Source organism: Macadamia integrifolia, unplaced genomic scaffold (assembly GCF_013358625.1).
Source record: "Macadamia integrifolia cultivar HAES 741 unplaced genomic scaffold, SCU_Mint_v3 scaffold_190A, whole genome shotgun sequence".
NCBI lineage: Eukaryota > Viridiplantae > Streptophyta > Magnoliopsida > Proteales > Proteaceae > Macadamia > Macadamia integrifolia.
The window spans coordinates 810683-832105 of NW_024870637.1; the positions used below are offsets into that span (position 1 = coordinate 810683).

The 21423-nt window shown below is 39.5% G+C and overlaps 1 protein-coding gene across 3 annotated transcripts in view; it reads right to left on the reverse strand.

Moving 5' to 3' along the window:
- Nucleotides 1-8636, reverse strand: part of LOC122071163 (tetratricopeptide repeat domain-containing protein PYG7, chloroplastic) — a 75706-nt gene extending 67070 nt beyond the window's left edge. Inside the window, exon 1 of one of the 3 annotated variants that reach the window (XM_042635474.1) lies at nt 8040-8633. In XM_042635474.1, coding sequence (XP_042491408.1) covers nt 8040-8433 — 394 coding nt within the window. In that variant the 5' untranslated portion in view covers nt 8434-8633. Of the gene's footprint in view, nt 1-8039 lie in introns of all 3 variants that reach the window. The other 2 variants (XM_042635472.1, XM_042635473.1) reach the window with 2 other exon arrangements.
- Nucleotides 8637-21423: the final 12787 nt, after the last annotated feature.

Here is a 21423-nt window from a genome sequence, read left to right on the forward strand (position 1 = left end):
AACAGATCAAGGATGTACTTCCTCTGGGAGAGAAAAATACCTTTTGAAGATCGAGCAACTTCAATCCAAATAAAGTTCCTTAGTTTTCCAAGATCCTTTATTTCAAAATCATGGCAAAGAAAGCCCTTAAGACCTCTAATCTTAGTATTATCATTTCTTGTCACCACGATGTCAACCACATAGACAATGAGTATGGTGAACTTATCACTAAATATTTTTATGAATAGTGTGTGGTTAGCATAGTGATCAAGCTCATATCACAGACTTCGAAGTTCAATACAGTATTTAGAGACAAAGCATTCTTTCTGAGTAGTGGTATCAACAATTACGAAGGTCATACACTTGAGCATCATTCCCTACATGTCCATTGTTTTCCTTGGCAACGGACTGGATCTGGGTAGCAGTATGCAACAACAAAAAACCCCTAGTAATAGACCGATGCATAGAATTGAGCAAAAAAGACATTACCAGAGAGTCAATGGTGATCCATCGATCCTGAGGGGAACCTACTTTAGATGGCTTTGCTTAGGTGCCAGTGATGTGTCAATAAACCCTCGTCCAGCAATAGTCAAAGTAGGTAGATTTGGACCAAATAAGGTAATTAAGTTCCCTCCAATTTCATAGTGCCAACACCAAAGGACATGTACTCATTGCGACCTTTCCCACCAGGTCCTGAAGTTGCAATAGTCACATCAAACATGATGGAAAAAAGATAAATCGACTCAGGTAGGGATTATTTTTATTATTATTATTATTATTTCTATTGGATCCATGTAGTCAACCTCATTAAGTTGGGAAAAGGTTGAGTTTGCTTGTTATAGTTGTTCACTCAGGTAGGAGAAATTCAAAATCTTCAAAACCAGCGATCAAGAAGTGCTCAAACTTGGATCGAGTTCTCATATATGGGTATTGGATCACACCAAAAATTATCTACTTTTGACAAATGACTGGTGAGATTGACCAATTAGGGTTCACACACAAAACCTTGGCAGATAAGGCCACAAGTAGGGTCAAACTCCTCTTTAGAGGTGAGGAAAGGGGGAACCCAAAAATTGATGGAGAAAAACCCTGATTCTTGGCAAATTGTAGATGGGTGTGGTCTTCAATCTTGCAAGCAATAATGGATACTTCCAGGTGCAATACTTAATCTTAAAAAAGGGAGATTTGATTTTAATAGTAGGAAGAATCGAACTCCAATAAAGGAAGAATAAAAAATCACAGAGAAGGGAAAGAACCCTAATCGGTTCTAGCAGGATTTATACCAATGAGGTGTGTTAAGTTTGTCTCGAATTCTTGACCTGTTTTGAAGATTGACCCGCTCCGACATATTTTGGTGGCGACCCGAATGGGAAGTTTTCTGAGATCTGTGACGAAAGCAGAGGGGTTGGGCCGATAGGCCCAAGCCCGGAGCCCATCACTGATCTCGTATGGGGGTGCTCCCCCGCAGTATGGTTCTACCGAATCGACCGCGACCCGATGGGTAGACCCGCGACTTAAAGTATATAAAATGTACTGTTGTTTGTTGAGAAAATCATTGTATTTTGGGGGGTTTCGAGCTAGGGTTTCAGGGCGAGTTTTCTGGCCACTGCTTGGGTGTAATCTCTCTTTTGCATAGTGAAATATCTTCTTCTTCATCCAAGAACGTAGCACACCACCCTGGTGTGTGAACCTCGTTAAATCTCTGTGTCGTGCAGATCTATTGTCTCTTTATTTTTCATATTTCTTGGTGTTTGATCTAACAAACTGGTATCAGAGCTTTGGGTTACTTCGATCCATGGCTTCAACGAAATACAATATTTATAAGTTCGACAGCAACATCAGTTTTAGTTTATGGCAGGTTCGAATGATGGTTGTTCTTAAACAGTAGGGTTTGAAGAAAACCCTATTTGGCAAGGCGAAAAAACCTACAACTATGTCCGATGATGATTGGAACGATTTGGATAATAAAGCCCTTTCAGCTATTCAGTTGTGTCTTTCGAATGATGTTCTACAGGAAGTTCTCTCAGAAAAACGGCTGCAGAGTTATGGGTGCAGTTAGAGAATCCCTACCTCACCAAATCTCTCACCAATAGGTTGAGATTAAAGCAACAACTGTATACCCTTCATATGGGTGAAAGTACTTCGATTAAATCCCATATATCTGAGTTCAATTCTATTGTTACTGATTTGAAAATGATAGATGTTAAAGTAGACGATGAAGATTTGGCCCTATTATTGTTATGTTCTCTGCCTCCATCTTATAAGCATTTTAGGGATACCATAATTTATAGTAGAGAGACAATCTCTATTGAGGATGTCAAAACGAATCTGCAAAGCAAGCAGAAGATTGATGAGTTGATGTCTACCAATAAATCTGATGGTGTTGGTTTGGTAGCTAGAGGGAGAATGAATGAAAGGGGTTCAGATGGTGACAAAAGAAGGCTAGATAAAAATCTAAACACAAGAATTTGACCTGCAATTACTGTAAGAAAAATGGGCATATTAAATCTAAAAGCTATAAGCTTTTAAATAAGCAGAAAGCAGGTGGTGGTGCTCAAAATCAACAGAAAAGAGATGATTCTGCAAAAGCCAGTATTACTGAAGATGAGAGTGAGTCTGATATGCTTTTGGTGACTGATGACAGAGTTAGATCATAGGATAAATGGATTCTTGATTCTGATTGTTCCTACTATATATGTCCCAATCGTGAATGGTTCTCCACATACGAATCATTCGAAGTGGAGTTGTGTTGATGGGAAATAATGCTTCTTGTAAGAATATTGGAATGGGAACGATTAATATGAAGATGTATGATGGCATTGTCAGAACCTTGTCTAATGTTAGGCATGTCCCTGATTTGAAGAAGAATCTCATCAGTTTAGGCACTCTTGATTCAAATGGGTGCAAGTATACAGCTGAATATGGAGTCATGAAGATCAACAAGGGTGTTCTCTTATTGATGAAAGGAATCAAGGTTGGCAGTTTGTATGTGTTGCAGGGTATTATAATCACTGGGTCTATTGCAGCAGCTTCATCATCTATGTCTGAATCAAATGTCACAAATTTATGGCACATGAGGTTAGGCCATATAAGTGAAAGAGGGATGGCATCATTCAGTAAAAGGGGCTTGTTGTGTGGTCAGAGTACAGGAGCAATGGAGTTCTGTGAGCATTGTGTGTTTGGGAAGCAGAAAAGAGTCAATTTCAGTACTGCTATTCACAGGACCAAGGGAACTTTGGACTACATTCATTCAGACCTATGGGGGCCCTCCAGGGTTGCTTCAAAGGGGGCTGGTGCAAGGTACTTGCTTACTTTCATTGATGATTTCTCTAGGAAGGTTTGGGTCTATTTCTTGAAGCACAAAAATGAAGTATTTGTCACTTTCAAACAGTGGAAGAATTTGTTTGAGAAGCAAACCGAGAAACAAATTAAAAGGTTGAGAACCGATAATGGCCTAGAGTTTGGTGAAGGTAACTTTAATGAGTTCTGCAAAAATGAAGGTATTACAAGACACCATACAGTTGTTAAGACACCTCAGAAGAATGGAGTGGCAGAGCGTATGAATAGAACCTTGTTAGAAAATGCGAGGTGTATGTTATCAAATGTAGGATTGGGCAAGGAGTTCTGGGCAGAAGCAGTAAACACAACAACTTTGTTGGTGAATCGATCTCCTTGCACAGCTATTGAGTGCAAAGACTCCAGAAGAAGTTTGGTCAGGTAAACCTGCAGACTACTCAAATTTTAAAGTATTTGGATGTCCTGCTTATGCACATATGAATTAAGGGAATTTGGAACCTAAGGCCATAGTTGTCAAGGCGTCGCCAAGGCGTCGCCTAGGCGACGACTAGGCGTCTAGGCGGTTTGCCTGGGGCCTAGGCGACAGCCGCCTTGTTGCACTGCATGTTGCCTTCTGTTTCGGCACTTATTTATGCCAAATATCATTCAAGTAAATGTTTTTAATATTTTTTATTTCATTTACTTAAGATATTATTCATAAATAAGCAAATACCCCCTATTTGAATCCAATAAAAATAGTTTAAAAATCAAATTCCAAAAAGATAAAAAGTCAACCCCCCAGTCCAAGAACAAAAACTGAATTTTGGTTATAGGGACGATTTTCAACTTTTAAATGCTAGGGTTTTTCTCAATTATGAAAATTTTATAAATTCTATCATGTTAAAACATTGCTAAAAACCAAAAGTCCGGTAAAAAAATATTTTATTTTGATATTCATAAAATTATTTTCATTCAGACAATTTTAACAGTATTCGCGCACTTAAAAATAAGTTTGACTGAAGCATAACTTTGTCATTGCAACTCAGATTTAAGTAATCTTAGACTTGTTAGAAAGCTGGTTTTATATTATAACTAATACAAAAAGTCTCATGTAAAAATAAAATCATTTGACCAGTCAAACTTATTATAAAATAAGAGCATTTCTCTAAATATTGATTTTTTATAACTTAATATGACTTAATGTTAATTTTTTATGATTTGATGTGGCTAAATGTTGATTTTTGATGACTTGATGTGGCTTAATCTTGATTTTTTATGATACAAGGTATATATAACTTACTAAATAATGTTAGAAAATAGGAAAAATAAAAAATAACACTTGTTCGCCTAGTTCGCCTTAAGGCGGGCGCCTTCTCGCCTAAGCGCTTAGACAACCCTCCACCGCCTTGGTTCGCCTTGGCGCCGTGACAACTATGCCTAAGGCTAAGAAATGTATTTTTCTTTGGTATGGATCTGGAGTAAAAGGATACAGGTTGTGGTGTCCTGATCTAAAGTCTCCAAAATTTCTTATTAGCAGAGATGTTACTTTTGATGAATCTGCTATGTTGCATCCTAGGAAAGAAGCTCCTATTCATTGTGATGAAGGTCAAGAAAAATCTAGAGAGAAGGTGGAGCTTGAAATTGGTGGTTCATCTTCAAACAAAGCACAATCTACTTCAGTTCAACTGCCTACTTTTACTGAAGGAGATGATGCTCAAGAGAATCAAGAAGAAGAGCGGTATAGCAGTGCCAAGGATAGACCAAGGAGGAATATTAGATAACCACAAAAGTATGGGCATGCTGAATTTGTTACTTATGCATTGTCTGTTGCAGATACAATTGAAAATAGTGAGCCTGCAACATATTCTGAAGCTGTCACATCAATTGATTCTACAAAATGGTTGATTGCCATGAATGAGGAGATGGAATCTCTTCATAAAAATCAGACTTGGGAGCTTGTCAAGCCGAGAACAGGGAAGAAAATTGTTGGTTGCACATAGGTCTTCAAGAAGAAGGAATCTACCTTAGGTGTTGAAGATGCTAGGTACAAGGCACGTTTGGTTGCAAAGGGCTACAGTCAGGTACAAGGAATTGATTTTAATGATGTTTTCTCACCTGTTGTTAAGCATAGTTCTATTCGTGTCCTACTTGCTTTAGTTGTTATGCATGATTTGGAGTTGGAGCAACTTGATGTGAAAACAGCATTCTTACATGGCGAACTAGAAGAACAGATTTATATGCATCAACCTGAAGGGTTTGTTATTGAAAGTAAGGAGGACCATGTATACTTGTTGAAGAAGTCCCTATATGATTTGAAAGTCTCCTAGGCAGTGGTATAACAGGTTTGATTCAGTTATGGCTAGTTTTGGATACTCCAGGTGTCAATATGACTGTTGTGTTTATTTCAGAAAGCTCTCTAATTGGTCATTCATATATTTGTTGCTTTATGTTGATATGTTGATTGTAGCAAAAGATAGGAATGAGGTCAATAAGTAAAATTAACAATTAAGTTCTGAATTTGAGATGAAAGATTTGGGGGCAACAAGGAAGATCCTTGGTATGAAGAGCAAGAAGGATAAAAAAGCAAGGAAGCTGTGGCTATCTCAACAGAAGTACACTGAGAAGGTATTGAATCGTTTTGGTATGAAAGATGCCAAACCTGTAACTACTCCTCTTGCATCTCATTTTAGACTTTCAGCTGCCTATCACCTAAGACAGATGAAGAGGTTGAGTACATGTCACGTGTTCCATTCTCTAGTGCAGTTGGCTCCGTTATGTATGCTATGGTTTACATTCGTCCTGACATTTCACAAGCTATCAATGTGGTGAGCAGATATTTGTTATGTCTAGGTAAAACTCATTGGGAAGCAGTGAAGTGGATATTTAGGTACTTGAAAGGGACCTTTGGTGTTTGTTTGGAGTTTGGGAGGAATGGTGATAGTTTATCTGGTTATGTTGATTCAGATTATGCAGGTGATCTTGACGAGAGGAGGTCACTCACAGGCTATGTATTTACTCTTTGAGGAAGTACGGTTAGTTGGAAAGCTACTTTACAGGCTACAGTTGCATTATCTACTACTGAAGCAGAGTATATGGCAGTGACTGAGACAATTAAAGAAGCTATTTGGCTTAGAGGTTTGTTGGGAGAACTCAGCATGGATCATGGGGTGACTGTTGTCCATTGTGATAGATAGAGTGCTACTCACTTGACTAAAGATCCAATATATCATGAGAGGACAAAGCACATTGATGTTCGGTATCATTTCATAAAAGAGATAATTGTTCAAGGTAATATTCAAGTGTTGAAGATTGGTACTGAAGACAATCTAGCTGATATGTTGACTAAGCCTTTCTGTGTTGGTAAGTTCGAGCATTGCTAGAACTTACTTGATGTTTTCCGTGTTTGAGTTCAGCCCTTTGGAGGGCTATTGGAGAAGATGAAGATTTTAACTATTTGTTTATTTGTTGGAGGAGAATTCAAGCCAAGGTGGAAATTTGTTAAGTTTTTCTCGAATTCTTGACCCGTTTTGAAGATTGACCCGCTACGACATATTTTGGTGGCGACCCAAATGGGAAGTTTTTTGAGATCTGTGATGGAAGCAGAGGGGTTGGGCCAATAGGCCCAAGCCCCGAGCCCATCACTGATCTCATATGGGGGTGCTCCCCAGCGATATGGTTCGACCGGATCGACCACGACCCGATGGGTCAACCCGCGACTTGAAGTATATATAATGCACTGTTGTTTATTGAGAAAGTCATTATATTTTGGGGGGTTTTCGAGCTGGGTTTTAGGGCAAGTTTTCTCACCGCTACTTGGGTGTAATCTCTCTTTTGTATAGTGAAACATCTTCTTCTTCGCCCGAGGACGTAACACACCACCCTGGTATGTGAACCTCGTTAAATCTTTGTGTCGTGCAGATCTAGTCTCTTTATTTTTCGTATTTCTTGGTGTTTAATCTAACAAGGTGATATATAGGCCTATAGGGCAGCAGCTAGATTCATAAGAATCACCTCATTAGTGCTGCCCTGTGAGAGATTTAGGGAGACAAAGGAAGAGAAGAGGATTGAGGATGGGTCTGATGGAGGCTTGCGATATATGGAGCGAAGACAAGAGGAAGACTGAAAATCTAAATCTAAATTTTTGGCTCTGATACCATGTTAACAACAAAACTATGGTAGAATGCTTAAATGACCAAAGAGATCAGTCAAGCCTTTATCTATACCAGAGGAACATAAAACAAATGAAAGAAAATTTACAAGTATGCCAGTCCCTCTAGCCGACTGCCCGACTCTCATTAATTAGAGTCAGACTAGTCAGTGGGAAAGGAGAGAGCCCAAGAATGCCCTGCGGCATCCTTAAGTACATATTCCAACAGAAATAAAATATAAAAAAACGAAGTCTCAATTAAAAACGGATGACACCATCCAAAGAAACATTATAAAGAGCACGCCTAATGTACTCCGGATCATTGTTTTTTTCATGTAATTCTTTTCCCCAATTCCAAGCAAAAGCATTTTATGTTCCAAACTATACAGCAACAGAAACATCTTGCACAAAGATGCATCCGAAGACCAAAAACTTGGAAACCCAAATGGAAGAAAAATGGTGTTGGGGGGGGGGGGGGGTTGGACATTAAAAGAGAAAATTCTTTTCAGCAGCAACATTTGAGAAGGAACTCAAGAAGACAAATAGGAAATTAAAGGGGGGAGACCAAGGGGGAATTCATGCCAAGAACATAAATAATTCTGATCAAATTACTATGAAAAAAGAATAAGAGAATTACCTGCATCATTAATGGCACCCAAATTGGTCTTCCCATCCTTCACAAATGGTTTCAAAGACCAATTCCCTTCGGCCCATCTCGAATCCTCGATTTTGGACAAAACCTTAATGGCACAATTCGACCCAAGACAACCACCTTCGTTCTCCAACTTCTGCTCATAACCAGTAGCAGAAGCATCTCCCTTCACCGCTCTCTCCTCCCTTACAACATCAGCAGAAACCACCACACCTACACCATTATCAGTTGCCTTTGTGGATAACAGAAAAAACAAACTTCTCCTGGAGATTAAAGAGAGACAAGGCCTTTGGATGAAACTGGTTTTGGCAGAAAAATTAGCAGACATCGGTGGAAAATGACATGGAGGAGGAGGAGGAGAAAAAAAGGCCATGAACATCCTCTGTTAGAATCAGAATCACAAGTCACAACATACCCTTCTGCAAGTAATCCTCAACCTCAAAAATAACAGTAATTCGCACATAATTGGTAAGGGCTGCGGCCACTATTTCATGAAAAGAATTCTATACGACTGAAGATAGATTAGACTGTTCATTATTAGGAGACAGAGACAGCACTCTATCCGTTTATTATCAACAGTACGCAATTTCAGTGGATATAGCAAGTATCATTTTAGTGTAGCCCCTGTGGTCCCATTAATCTTTATTTTTAATTTAATTTTTTTTTTTTTTTTGGGGGGTTTGAGGTGGGGAGGGTTTGTGGGGGTTGGGGTTTAAAGCCATTGAATAATCGGGAAAAGATCTTCTCTAATACCAACGACCCTCAAATGACTCATTCAAGGGTTGGGATGTATGTCCAACTCCTCCCAAATTTTGCTTGGATGGTCACTGAAGGGTATTTAGACACCTCAATCATTGGAGAGGAGCTAGATCCAATGTAATCTGTGGTAGATATGATGAATGCAAAGATGAGCCATTAGAACCTTTATCTTTAAGTATAGTTTTCCCAAGTTGTGTCTAGTATGAATGCATTCTCAACCTACAATGAGAATGTTGTTTGGAATAAATTTAAGTTGGAATGCGTTCATAATTTTAGAATGGGAATTGTGTTTGGTACAGTATTTGTATTCTCATTCTTAAAAATGCATTCTTCGTTTTCTTGATCTATTATTTTTTAGTAGATATTTTAACCCTTTTTCATAATTCTTTTTTCTTACGACTTCTTCTCCATGCTTCAATTACTCAAACCAACCTAACCCAACTCAACACCCTATATGAAAACGGGATTCAATCCTTAGGATTTAACAACAATTTTCAAGATCTTTATAATGTATCATGTAGGAAAACACATTTTTATCTTTTTTTTTTTTTTTTTAAGTAAGATCTGAATTGAATTCACTATATGGATATTATATGTATAATGGACATGTCCACAAAAGGTGTAATTACCTACAAGCTAACATGTATATTTTACCATAAAAAATAAAACCACATCATAATGTCAATGATTAAATAGATCTTCATCTGAAGAAAGCCTACAGTTTTATTTTATTTTTTTATCATAGAAAATGAAAATTTTTGAAAATTACAAGGAGGAGAAAGAAGTTAGAAGTTGATCATGACACTAATTTAACTAGATAAAAGACTTACAAAACATCTACTCAAATATTTCAAATCCAACAAAAGTTATATATCTCCCATGGTCAAAAACTTTGATCCTCCTTAAACTGATTCACCATTTCAGCATTCTCAGTCCAAATGAGGACACCTATGGCTCCTAATCATCAGGACTACAATAGAGCCTACAATTTATGTTTAAATCCATAAAAGGATAAGAAATAAATAGTTTATAAAAACAAAGGTCCCCCATCAAGATGTTGCATCTTGTTCCATCATATTAGCACTATTTTGTCTAACTTATCCTCATGCACATTGTTGTTGACCAGTAACTTAGTAAGGCCAGCCAACTCTTTGTATTTACCTCATCGTTATGGTTATTATTAATGACACTTGAGTCTTAACGATCATACTTTTCAAACAACCACTCATTTGCTTGCTAATTTTTTGATAAAATTATGCATAGTTACACATGCAATTACCATTTTAACCTCTATCCTGATGTGGTATGGAGGCCTCGTCCTGAGAATGGGAAACCGTTCCTTCAATACACCAAAACATCTATTAATTATACTCCTCAATGAAGAATGGGTATGATTAAATACTTCTTTAGCCCCCTATGGTCTTTTGTGGTTATGATCTTGTTGATAGTAACACACATTTTTTTTATAGTGCTAGGTATCCAGGGACATTTGAAAATCTCATATCAACAAAGTAATACTTTCTTATAAATACACTGCATATAATTAAAATAGTTATGAGTATTTTCCAAAAATAAAAAGTACAGAAGATAGGCATCAGTAAAGCAAACCAAACAAAAGGCCAAGACAACAATAAACAGAATATGAAAAATTAAGGCAGATGTCAGCTCTACAATTATGTAGAGAAGGTTTAGAAAGGGAAGACCATCAGTTGGGAAGGTAACAGAGAGGTCAACAGCTAGTTTGGCTGGACAAAAGCAGAGCCTGAAGAAGATAATAACTAAGCAAAGAAGCAGACAAGTGTGTGAGTGTCATGCCCCGTTCACATAGAACTTGACCGGTGACCGGGTTCCCTCCGAGTAACCCAAAACCACCAGGATCATCCAATACAGTAACCACAGCATAGCAAGCCACATGTGATCCATGGAATATAGTAATATAATATAGCAAAAGTATTGTCATAAATGATTATCTGTAATTTTCCATATACTCTTAATATCCAAATTGTTATATATAAAGTATTTACATGTGGGCTCGTAGGCATGATATTTATACAAGAAATAGCAATTTAAATATCGAGAGCACAAAAAGTAAATATACCAAAAGAATCAAAAGAGTGTAGTAGATGGAATCTGTCATTGTTGCCATGCAACACAACCCTCACGCGGGCAGTTGTCACCATGTTCAAATTCTTTGAGGACCCACCAATCCCCTACTGGGGTTTCATCAATGAGACCCCGCATGGGTTCCTCTACAAAGTATCCTGCAAAATCATCTAAAAAGATGTATACACAAGGGGTGAACTCACTAGCTCAGTAAATGGAAAGAAATATACACACAAGCAAATGCATTTCAAATGGTATTATATGCATGAGATTCATTTTAATCCTGTTTCACCTAAACAATCATTACTAGGTCATAAGTAACGTGCTACTCATAACCACAGTGTGAGTATGCCCCGGGTTCGAGACGCGTTCTCCATCCTGCGATATGCCCATAGGATTGTCGGAGAAGGCCCATCGTGAGTACTCAAAAAAATAAATCGTGACCGAACCACAGCAGAAATTAAAAAGTAGTACGATTGGTCCTCTGAATATATCACTAAGGTTTCCAGTTGTCCTAATGATCAACCAGGCGTACTTCTAACCACCACGGTGGTCCACGACCGACACTTCCCCCCAGTGATAACCCAACATATAAACCCCTGTTGGGAAAGGTCGTAGCACGAGGGAATATGAAATTCTAACCACATGCTCCCACATGAGATAGTACAACTACATAGTACTTCCGTGTCTCATTCCACGATGTACCAATGTATTTGTTTCCAAGCCGACTATGGCATCTAATCTAGAAATCTCACACATGATCGGAAAACATCATCATCATAATCCATCATTTGATAAATCTATTCTCAAGATTTCATGCAAGTAATCGTACATATAAAATTTGAAGATACAACATGTTCAATTTTAAATGCATCATTCATTCATCAATCATATGCATGAGAATGGCAATCGAAATGTCAATATAGTCTATGAATGCATAGGATGCCAAAAACACTTAAAAAATTAAGATCAAATTCCTCTCCCCATTTACCTATTCTTGTAGAAGAATCTATACTCGCGATACGGGTAAAATCCAGAGTGAGAAGATAAGTTTCTCGAAACCTAGCACATATAAGGAGTTTAGAAATACATCCAATTTGGGACTCTAATTGACGTAGGATATAGACATGACCATATAATAGCAAGGTTGTCGGTGAGTTTGAGTTCCATCAGAGCTCATTTGGGCTGCAGGTGGGTCATACAGGCGGGTAGGAGAACCCATCTGTGCAAACCGTCCAGACCAGCGGGTCATACTGGTAGGCCCTACATCTGTTGGTCCTACCCGCCGGTAGACACAAAGGAGACAGGTGGGTCACACTGGTAGGTGCGTCACCCGTTGGTCCTACCCGCCGATAGACACAGAGAAAACAGGCAGGTCACACTAATAGATGTGGCACCCACTGGTCTTACCTGTTGGTAGACACAAAGAGGATAGGCGGGTCACACTGGTAGGTGTGGAACCCGCCGGTCCTACCCATCAGTATTCCTTGGGTTTTGCCGTTTTTTATCTTTCTTCTATTCCAACTCTTGGAAACCCCATAGGGTGCTTCCCACCTCATTTCCCACGCATTCTAAGCTCTTTTACCTTATTGTTCCATAGATCTAAGCCATCAACAAGATTTAGGGAAAGAAATCATACCTTGGCTTGAAAACCCCAAATCTTGGGATTTATCTTCCCAAACTCAAATGTCACTCTAATAACTTACAAATCTTTGTTCCCCTTCTCAAATTCTTCAAGGAAATCATGCAAGGATTCCATTACCTTCTAGATTCAAACATACACAAAGAGGATTTCATCATATCTTAAGGGTTTAAAAGGTAGATCTCAAGACACCGGTAAAGATATCGATGGTGAAAAGGTGAATCGTGGCCACGAGATCCAAGGGAATAGCCTTCTCCCTAGTCTTCTTCTTCTTCTTCCTCTTCTCTCCCTCCTCTTTACTCTGCTCACCAAACCTTTCTGAAAACCATAAATGTGGAAGAGAGAGACTTGAAGGCTACTTATACCTTGGTTCATAAATATCTTGTAAGGCTTGTTTGGTTTTGCCTATTTATGGACCAAAACACATTAAATTACGTTTCCAAGTGAAGTAGCAGACATCATCGGGCATACAAGACCCCATTATGATGAGGAGGTCAAAATATAGATGCGCATCTAAGCTTGGCATGCTGGGGTCCACAATACCCCAACAGGTGGGTCACACTAGTGGGTCTCGCACCTACTAGTGACACCCACCAGTTGGCTAAAACAAGCCAACCTTGCTGTATTTTGGAGGAAAACGGAGTCTTAACATGTACCTTACTCTCGCCATGTGTTGTGGACCAAGTTTTTATCATTCAAATAAGTTAACGTACCTTTCCTATTCATACATGGCCTTGTGATATGTGCAAGGGCGCATGTGAATCACTTTGGGTACCGGCACAATCTCCGGCCACCCTGCATTTGACATCACCCTTGTAGTCTTAACTATAAGGCATCAACCCATTTCGGTTCTAACCCTACAAGATCAAACCAAACCGACCGATCAATAAATCGGGTTTAAAGAGCAGGGCTCTACATCTACCCCCCTCTTTAAAATATTTGAACTCGAAATTGAAGTTACTTGGTTAACCAAATAAATGAGGATATTTAGCCTGGATATCATCTTCTTTCTCCCAGGATGGTTCCCCAAGTGAATGGTTGGCCCATCGCACCTTTACAAAAGCAATAGATCGGTTGCGAAGAGTCTTTACCTTCCAGTCCAAGATTTCAGCAGGCTGCTCCTCATAAGTCATATCAGCCTCTAAGTACTCTGGTTCCACAGTCAGCACATGTGATGGGTCATGTGCATACCGCTTCAACATTGAAACATGGAAAACATTATGTACGTTGTTTAAAGACGGTGGAAGGGCCAACATATATGCTACTAAGCCAACCCGTTTTAAGATCTCAAATGGGCCAACATATCTTGGACTCAACTTGCCCTTCCGGTGAAACCTGTGTAGGCCCTTGGTAGGAGAGATTTTTAGAAACACTTTCTCCCCTTCTTGGAATTCTATAACTTTTCTACGGTTGTCTGCATAACTCTTTTGATGGGATGGGGCTTCTTTGATTTTCTCGTGGATGACATCAACCTTATCACAAGTCATCTAAATCATTTTTGGCCCAAGCATTCACCGTTCTCCTACGTCATCCCAATATAAGGGAGTTTTGCACCTTCTGCCATATAATACCTCATATGGAGCCATTCCGATCGCGGTTTGATAATTGTTGTTATAAGCAAACTCCATAAGAGGTATGTTTTCTTCCCAACTACCTATCATTTCCATTGCACATGCTTTGAGCATATCTTCTAGTATTTGTATAGTCCGTTCAGATTGCCCGTCGGTTTGTGGATGAAAGGCAGTGCTTAGGTTCACCTTTATTCCTATAGCATGTTGGAGACTCTTCCAGAACTTAGATGTGAACCTTAGGTCTCTATCCGACACAATACTCAATGGAACTCCATGCAAGTGGACTACAATTTCCATGTAAAGTTATGCTAGTTTGTCTATGGAGTAGGTAGTCTTGATTGGAATGAAATGGACAGTCTTAGTGAGTTTGTCAACTATCACCCAAATTACATCCATTCCCTTAGGTGAACGGGTAACCCCGTGATAAAGTCCATTGTAATCATGTCTCATTTTCACTCCGATACTGCGAGTGACTAAAGAGTGCCATATGGCCAATGTCGTTCTGCCTTGACCTTTTGACACGTAAGGCACTATGCAACATATAGGGCTACTGTGATCTTCATCCTTAGCCACCAATAACTCTGCTTAAGATCTTTGTACATCTTGGTGCTTCCGGGGTGAAGTGTGTACTCAGAAATATGTGCTTCCTTAATTATCTTGTCTTGAATCCCCATGTCATTGGGTACGCACAACTTGCCTCGAAACAATAGTGCTCTATCATTGGCTATTGTGAAATCAAGATCATCCATCCTTTGCTTTTGGATTTTAACTCTGATTTTATGGAAGTCAGGGTCCATGGGTTGTTTCATGATTATTTCATACCTGATAGACAGTTGTACTTGTAGGGCCACCAGAGATATGGTTAACTGCTTAATATCCTCAGGTTGCTGATTGAGCTTTAAGGTAGACCCTTCATTCAAAATGATTTCATCAATTAACATGGCTTCTTGCTTAAGCCATGGACTTATGGCCAAATAAGTAAGGGATACAGTTTGAGCTTTCCATCTCAATGCATCGGCCACCACATTGGCCTTACATGGATGGTACTATATATCACAATCCTAATCTTTCATAAGTTCTAGCCATCTCCTCTATCTCATATTTAGATTCCTCTAGATGAAGAAATACTTGAGACTTTTGTGATCACTGAATATCCCGCACTTTTTCCCATACAGATAATGGTGCCAGATCTTCAAGGCAAAGATAACTGCCGCCAACTCTAGATCATGAGTGGGCTAGTTCTTCTTATACTCCTTCAACTATCTGGATGCATACACCATTACCTTGCCATTTGCATAAGAACACAACTCAACCCAATTCTAGAGGCATCTGTGTAGAATGTCATCCCACCTGTACCTTCTAGTATCGTCAGCATGGGGGCTGACACCAATCATTTTTTTAGCTCCTGAAAATTGCTTTCACACTCCTTTGACCATTCAAATTTCACCCCCATTCTGGTCAAGCTAGTCATTGGGGTGGTGATTCGGGAAAAATTCTCAATGAACAACCTGTAGTAGCCTGCTAATCTCAAGAAACTTCTAATTTCTATAGCATTCTTGGGAGCTTCCCACTCTATGATTGCTTTGAATTTTCCCGGGTCAACTTCAGACCCATTCTTGGACACTATGTGCCCTAGAAATCTCACTTGCTTCAACCAAAAATCACACTTGCTGAATTTGCATATAACTGTTGCTCCCTTAATCTTTGAAGTACCATTCGCAAGTGTTGAGCATGATCTTCTTCTGTTTTCAAGTATATCAAGATGTCATCAATGAAGATGATGACCCACTTATCAAGAACATCATAAAAAACTCGATTCATAAGGTCCATAAAGGCTACTGGTGTATTGGTTAACCTAAAAGATAGCACTAGGAATTCATAATGGTCATACCTTGTTCTAAAGGTCGTCTTGGGTATATCACTGCTCTTTATCTTGAGCTGGTAATAACCGAACCTAAGATCAATCTTGGAGAATACATTAGCACTTTGCAACTGATCGTAAAGGTCATCTATACGCGGCAACGGATACCCGTTCTTGATGGTTAACTTGTTCAATTCTTGGTAATCAATGCACATCAGCAAACTCCCATCCTTCTTTTCGACAAACAAAACTGAGGCACCCCAAGGAGAAACACTTGGGCGTATGAACCCTTTCTCTAACAAATCCTAGAACTGAGTTTGTAACTCCTTTAATTTGGGTTGTGCCATTCTATACGGAGCTTTAGACACTGGTGCCGCTCTGGGAATCAAATCAATTGCAAACTCTAACTCCTTGTCAGGCGGAAGCTGGTTTAAATCATCTGGGAAGACATCGTGAAATCCCCTGACTACATTTAATTCCTCTAATGGTGTGACTTTTTCTTCTGCATCTTGTACTGAAGCTAGGTAGCCCTAACATCCATCTTCCAATAACTTTACCGCCTGTAAAGTAGAGATGAGAATCTCTCGAGGTCGTTCTATCTTATCCGCTTGATACACAAGCTCTTCACCATCATCACTCAACACTTTAACTTGTTTCTCAGCACACATGACATTTTCTTGGTGAGTAGATAACCAATCCATGCCCAATATAACATCAAAATTCTGCATATTAAATTTGATAAGTTGGGCATCCAGCTTCTTCCCACTTATTTCAATGGAACATGGCCCGTACACTTCATTCAACTATGCTACCTTACCCGTAGGTGTGCTAACAATCAATTTACTTTCTAAAGCCCTGGGTGTCACATCAATCTTTCTAGCAAATTTTTTAGATAAATAATGAATGTGATGCACCAGAATCAAATAATACATGAGCCGGTATACACGAGATAGATAGGGTATCTACTACGACATCGAGACTTGCCTCAACCTCTTCTGCTGATAATACATACATTCTTCCTTGAGGTGCTCCTTAAGTCAAGGCTGAACTGGGAATAGGGGCTGATTCTGCACCACAACTAGCTTGTATGGGCAATCTTTTATAAAATACCCAAGTGAATGGCAAACATAGTACCTGTTCTGAGAGGCTAGCACTGGTACTAGTGCCCTCTGTATCTACCCCTGTGCAGTAAGAGCACGAGGCGGCCACTGGGCTATAGGCACCGTGCTAGTATCCGATCTACTAGTAGGTCCGGGCATGTAACCCGATGACCTATAGGGCTGCTAATACGATGGACCATAATTATACGGCCCACGAAAACTCTTGTTTGGGTTGCCTGAATCTGCATAGGGATTGGATCTCTTCCAAAGTCCAGGTGTAGTAGAAGACTCTCCCTTTTGCTTGTCTTCTATAGTCTTGGCCTTTTGGACAATTTGAACTAAGTCAGTCAAGTCCATGGCCCCTAAAATTGTGCCAATAGATACTTTTAGCCCTTTTAGAAATTTCTTTACCTTTTCCTCTGCTGTCTTCATGTGTGGAGGGGCAAAGTAGAATAATTCCTCAAACTGCTGTTGGCACTCAAGAATAGACTTATTTCCCAGAGTCAAAGCTAAGAATTCAGTTTCCTTCTTATCTCTGAAGCTAGTGGGGGTAATAGTTTGATAAGAACAATTCCTTGAATTGTTCCCATGTTGGTTCCAGATAGGTTGCCACCAAATTAGGCGTAGAAGCCTTCCACCATGAATCAACTTCATTCCTTAACTGTAACCCAGTGCAGATGAGTTTTTGAGGTTCTATACATTCTACCACCTCAAATATATTTTCCATTTTTTGGATCCATTGATCCGGTTCTAGAGGATCACTACCCACCTTGGTGAAAATAGGTGGCAAGTGTCTCTTAAATGATTCCACCAGCCTTGCCGTAGTGGCTACTGGTGGATAGTATGGAGGATAAGCTGGCTAATACTGGTACGGGGGTGGCACCATATATAGAGGACAGGAGGAGTGCCATGAGGAGGGAACCGTGGAGTACCCCAGGAGGAGTACCTCCTGGTTGGTCCTGTGGTGATACTGTAGGTAGTACACTTCCTTGTCTCAATAGGTGGTGCCCAAGGAGAAACACCCTCGACTGAACTCCAACATCGGGTATAATAGGAGTATCTTGTGGGAAGGGTACCCCATAAGGATGTTGACCCATATGTATAGGGTGCAATTGTTGTTGCATAGCATTCATGAAAATCTGTTGTTGTTGGAGTAATTGTTGTTGGAATGCTTGTTGTGACTGTTGAATAAGAGCCGAAACATCAGTAGGAGTAACAACAGGAGGAGGATCTAGAACCTCAGGTGTAGGTGAATCCTCAACTCTATCTCCCTGTCTAAGACTCCCCGTGGTCAAAGTCCCTGAGGGTTAGGTGGTTGTCCAATAGATTGGGAACCACGTGGGGCCACTCTTGCACTACTCCCAGATCTAGTACATACCATGATGTTTTGTATCTGGATTGCATCAAGTTTAGGTACAATTAAGTGCCACATTTATTTTATATACGCACAAAATCCATATACTTCATGGCCTCCATATGTAGTCTTAGTGCATTCCATCACACATCATACATTATATACATAATTTCCATATGGCATCGTAATCATTCCACATAAGCATGTATGATGATTAGTTGCATATCAGCCTATAATTTACGGAAAAATAGGATCTACAAGGCATGAAAATCAAATCCTCAAAAATCTAGGATTTTTCAGCCTAAAAATCCACATCGACGGGTGTGTCATTTTCATGACCCACCGGTGGCGACCATCGGTTCTTCGCGCGGTTCTGTTTTAAGGGCAGAAAAGCCCTTATTTCAAAAATTGTTCATTTCCATCTTCTCCCTCTCTTCTCCAAATTGCCCAAGGCATCCAAGAGAAGGATCTAGGTGCCCTTACAAGCCCTATTCATGTCTCCATTCAGATTCCAAGCTCCTCAACTCAGTTCTCTATATCAAGTAAGAGGTTTTTCTCCTTCCTCCTTTGAGATTTCAGCTGTTCTTGTTCAAAAACCTCAAAATTTCATTTTCTTTTGATTTCCTCCAACCAAAATCGAATGTAGTATGTGGATATGATGCTTACTTCCTGATTCTCACTTTTAATCATTTACATTTGGTCTTTTCTATGAATTGATAACCCTATATCCCAAAATTCTTGTTGTTTTAGGGTTTTTTCATTTTCTTCTCTTTTCCTTGCAAAATGTTTGATTCAATGAGTCTATACATTCACATTTGATTGCATAATAGTGGTGGGAGTGCTATATTGTACATATGCATCATTTTTCTCACTTTGGTAGGAATTTTCCCCCCTTTCTACGTAAGTGTTCTTGGGAAATTTGGGGCTTTCCTCTACTTTTACCTAAATGCCAAATTACACACATTTTCGTGAAATTTACCCTTTCCTCATATGTTATTGCCAACAATTTCCTCAATGCTTTGGATATGCTAGGATTATACTCCTCTCTGTGAAATTTTCCATTTACTCTTTTTTTTTTGGAAAAATCTGCCAATTTCTTCAAATGGTAGGAAACCTTGGCATGCTGGGGTCCACAATACCCCAACAGGTGGGTCACACTGGTGGGTCTCGCACCTACGAGTGACACCCACCAGTTGGCCAAAATGAGCCAACCTCGCTGTATTTTGGAGGAAAATGGAGTCTTAACATGTACCTTACTCTCCCCACGTATTACGGACCAAATTCCTATTATTCAAATACGTTAATGTATCTTTCTTACTCATACATGGCCTGGTGATATGTGCAAGGGCACGACTTTGGCGTGCGAATCACTTCGGGTACTGTCTCAATCTTATCCGGTGACCTCGCATTGGACGTCACCTTTGCAGTTATGTACCATAAGGCACCAACATCAACCTGTTCTAGTTCGGACCTTACAAGATCAAACCAAACCGATCGATCAATAAATTCGGTTTAAAGAGCAGGGCTCTACAGTGAGCTTTTAAGAAGAAGCACAGGCAAAGGACAAAGGTAGGTGGTCAGTTGAGATGGAGATAGAGGCACATAGAGGTGTGTTCAGTTACACTTGCCACCCTCACATCACCTAAACAAAGTTTTGGAGTGGCACACCTCCCATGCACTAGGTGCACTCAGGTGCACAGAAGAGGGGAAGGTTGCTAGATGAATATTAGTGCCCCTAGCAGGACTCAGATTATAGCAGTAGAGTTCTTGCAGTAGTGCTTGGATTAGAGTTTCAGTTGATATCATTCTCACTAGTAGTTGTTAGAATGCAATTTCCTAATGATCATGGTGATTGTATGACTTGGATAGAGTTTGATATTTCAACACAAATGATAGAGGGAGTGGTATTTTGTTTTGACTAGATGCAAAGATTTATGACAGACAACTTGTGAATTGAGAAATCGTTTACTGTAGATGGTTGTTAAAGATGTAGATCCACTTAAGGCAACACTTTTACTGATGAGCAGTGTTAGAGTGGATGTGATTTTAGTTGAGCATTTGAGTTTTCAACTTATAGGATTTGGATGATGTGTATGTGCATTTCTATGTAGTTTGAACTCTCATATCTATAGGATTGGGAAGATACGTATGGGTACTCCTATAGATGCTTGTATCCCACTCTGGGATAGATTACTTCGGAGAGAGATGTTTAGTTAGAGGTAGCTTGTCCATTTATCAAACAATTTCTTTTGTGGATTCAAGAAGGGGTTAGTGGATAGCAATCTCTACATTAGGACTGAAGAAAGCAATTTTCTAGTGGTGGTTGTGTAAATTGATGACATCATCTTTGGGGGCCACAAAGACGAGTTATGTAGCGGTTTTCAATGAGGATGCAAGATGATTTTGAATTGTCCATGTTGGGTGAACTCTTATTTTTTGTGGTTTTACAGATCAATCGGAATTCTGAAGGTATCTTTATATCTCAAATCAAGTATGTGAGGGGATGCATAAAAGATTCACCATGGAGGATTGCAAGCTTGTTATGATCACACCTCTTATAGATCAATGATTGGTATCTTGTTGTATCTGACAGCTAGTAGGCTGGACATCTTATAAGTTATGTGTATGGTAACAAGATTCCAAGAAGGACCAAAGGAGACACATGTGGCAGCAGCGAAGATAATTTTTAGATACTTAAAGGGGACCATTGAGTATGGTTTATGATATCCAAAGGTCAAGAGCTTTACTTTATCAGCCATTTACGATGCAGATTAGGCATGGTGCGTTGATGACAGGAAGAGCACTAATGGTGGTGCATTCTATTTGGGGAGCAGTTTGGTGACTTGGCACAGCAAGAAACAAGAATCAATTTCTCTTCCAACTGCTGAGGTAGTTGGAACTCTTGAGTAAAGTAATGTTGAACTATGTCGTGCAACTTCATGCAAAAAATCGGGTGCCACATCGAGAGGAATACGAATT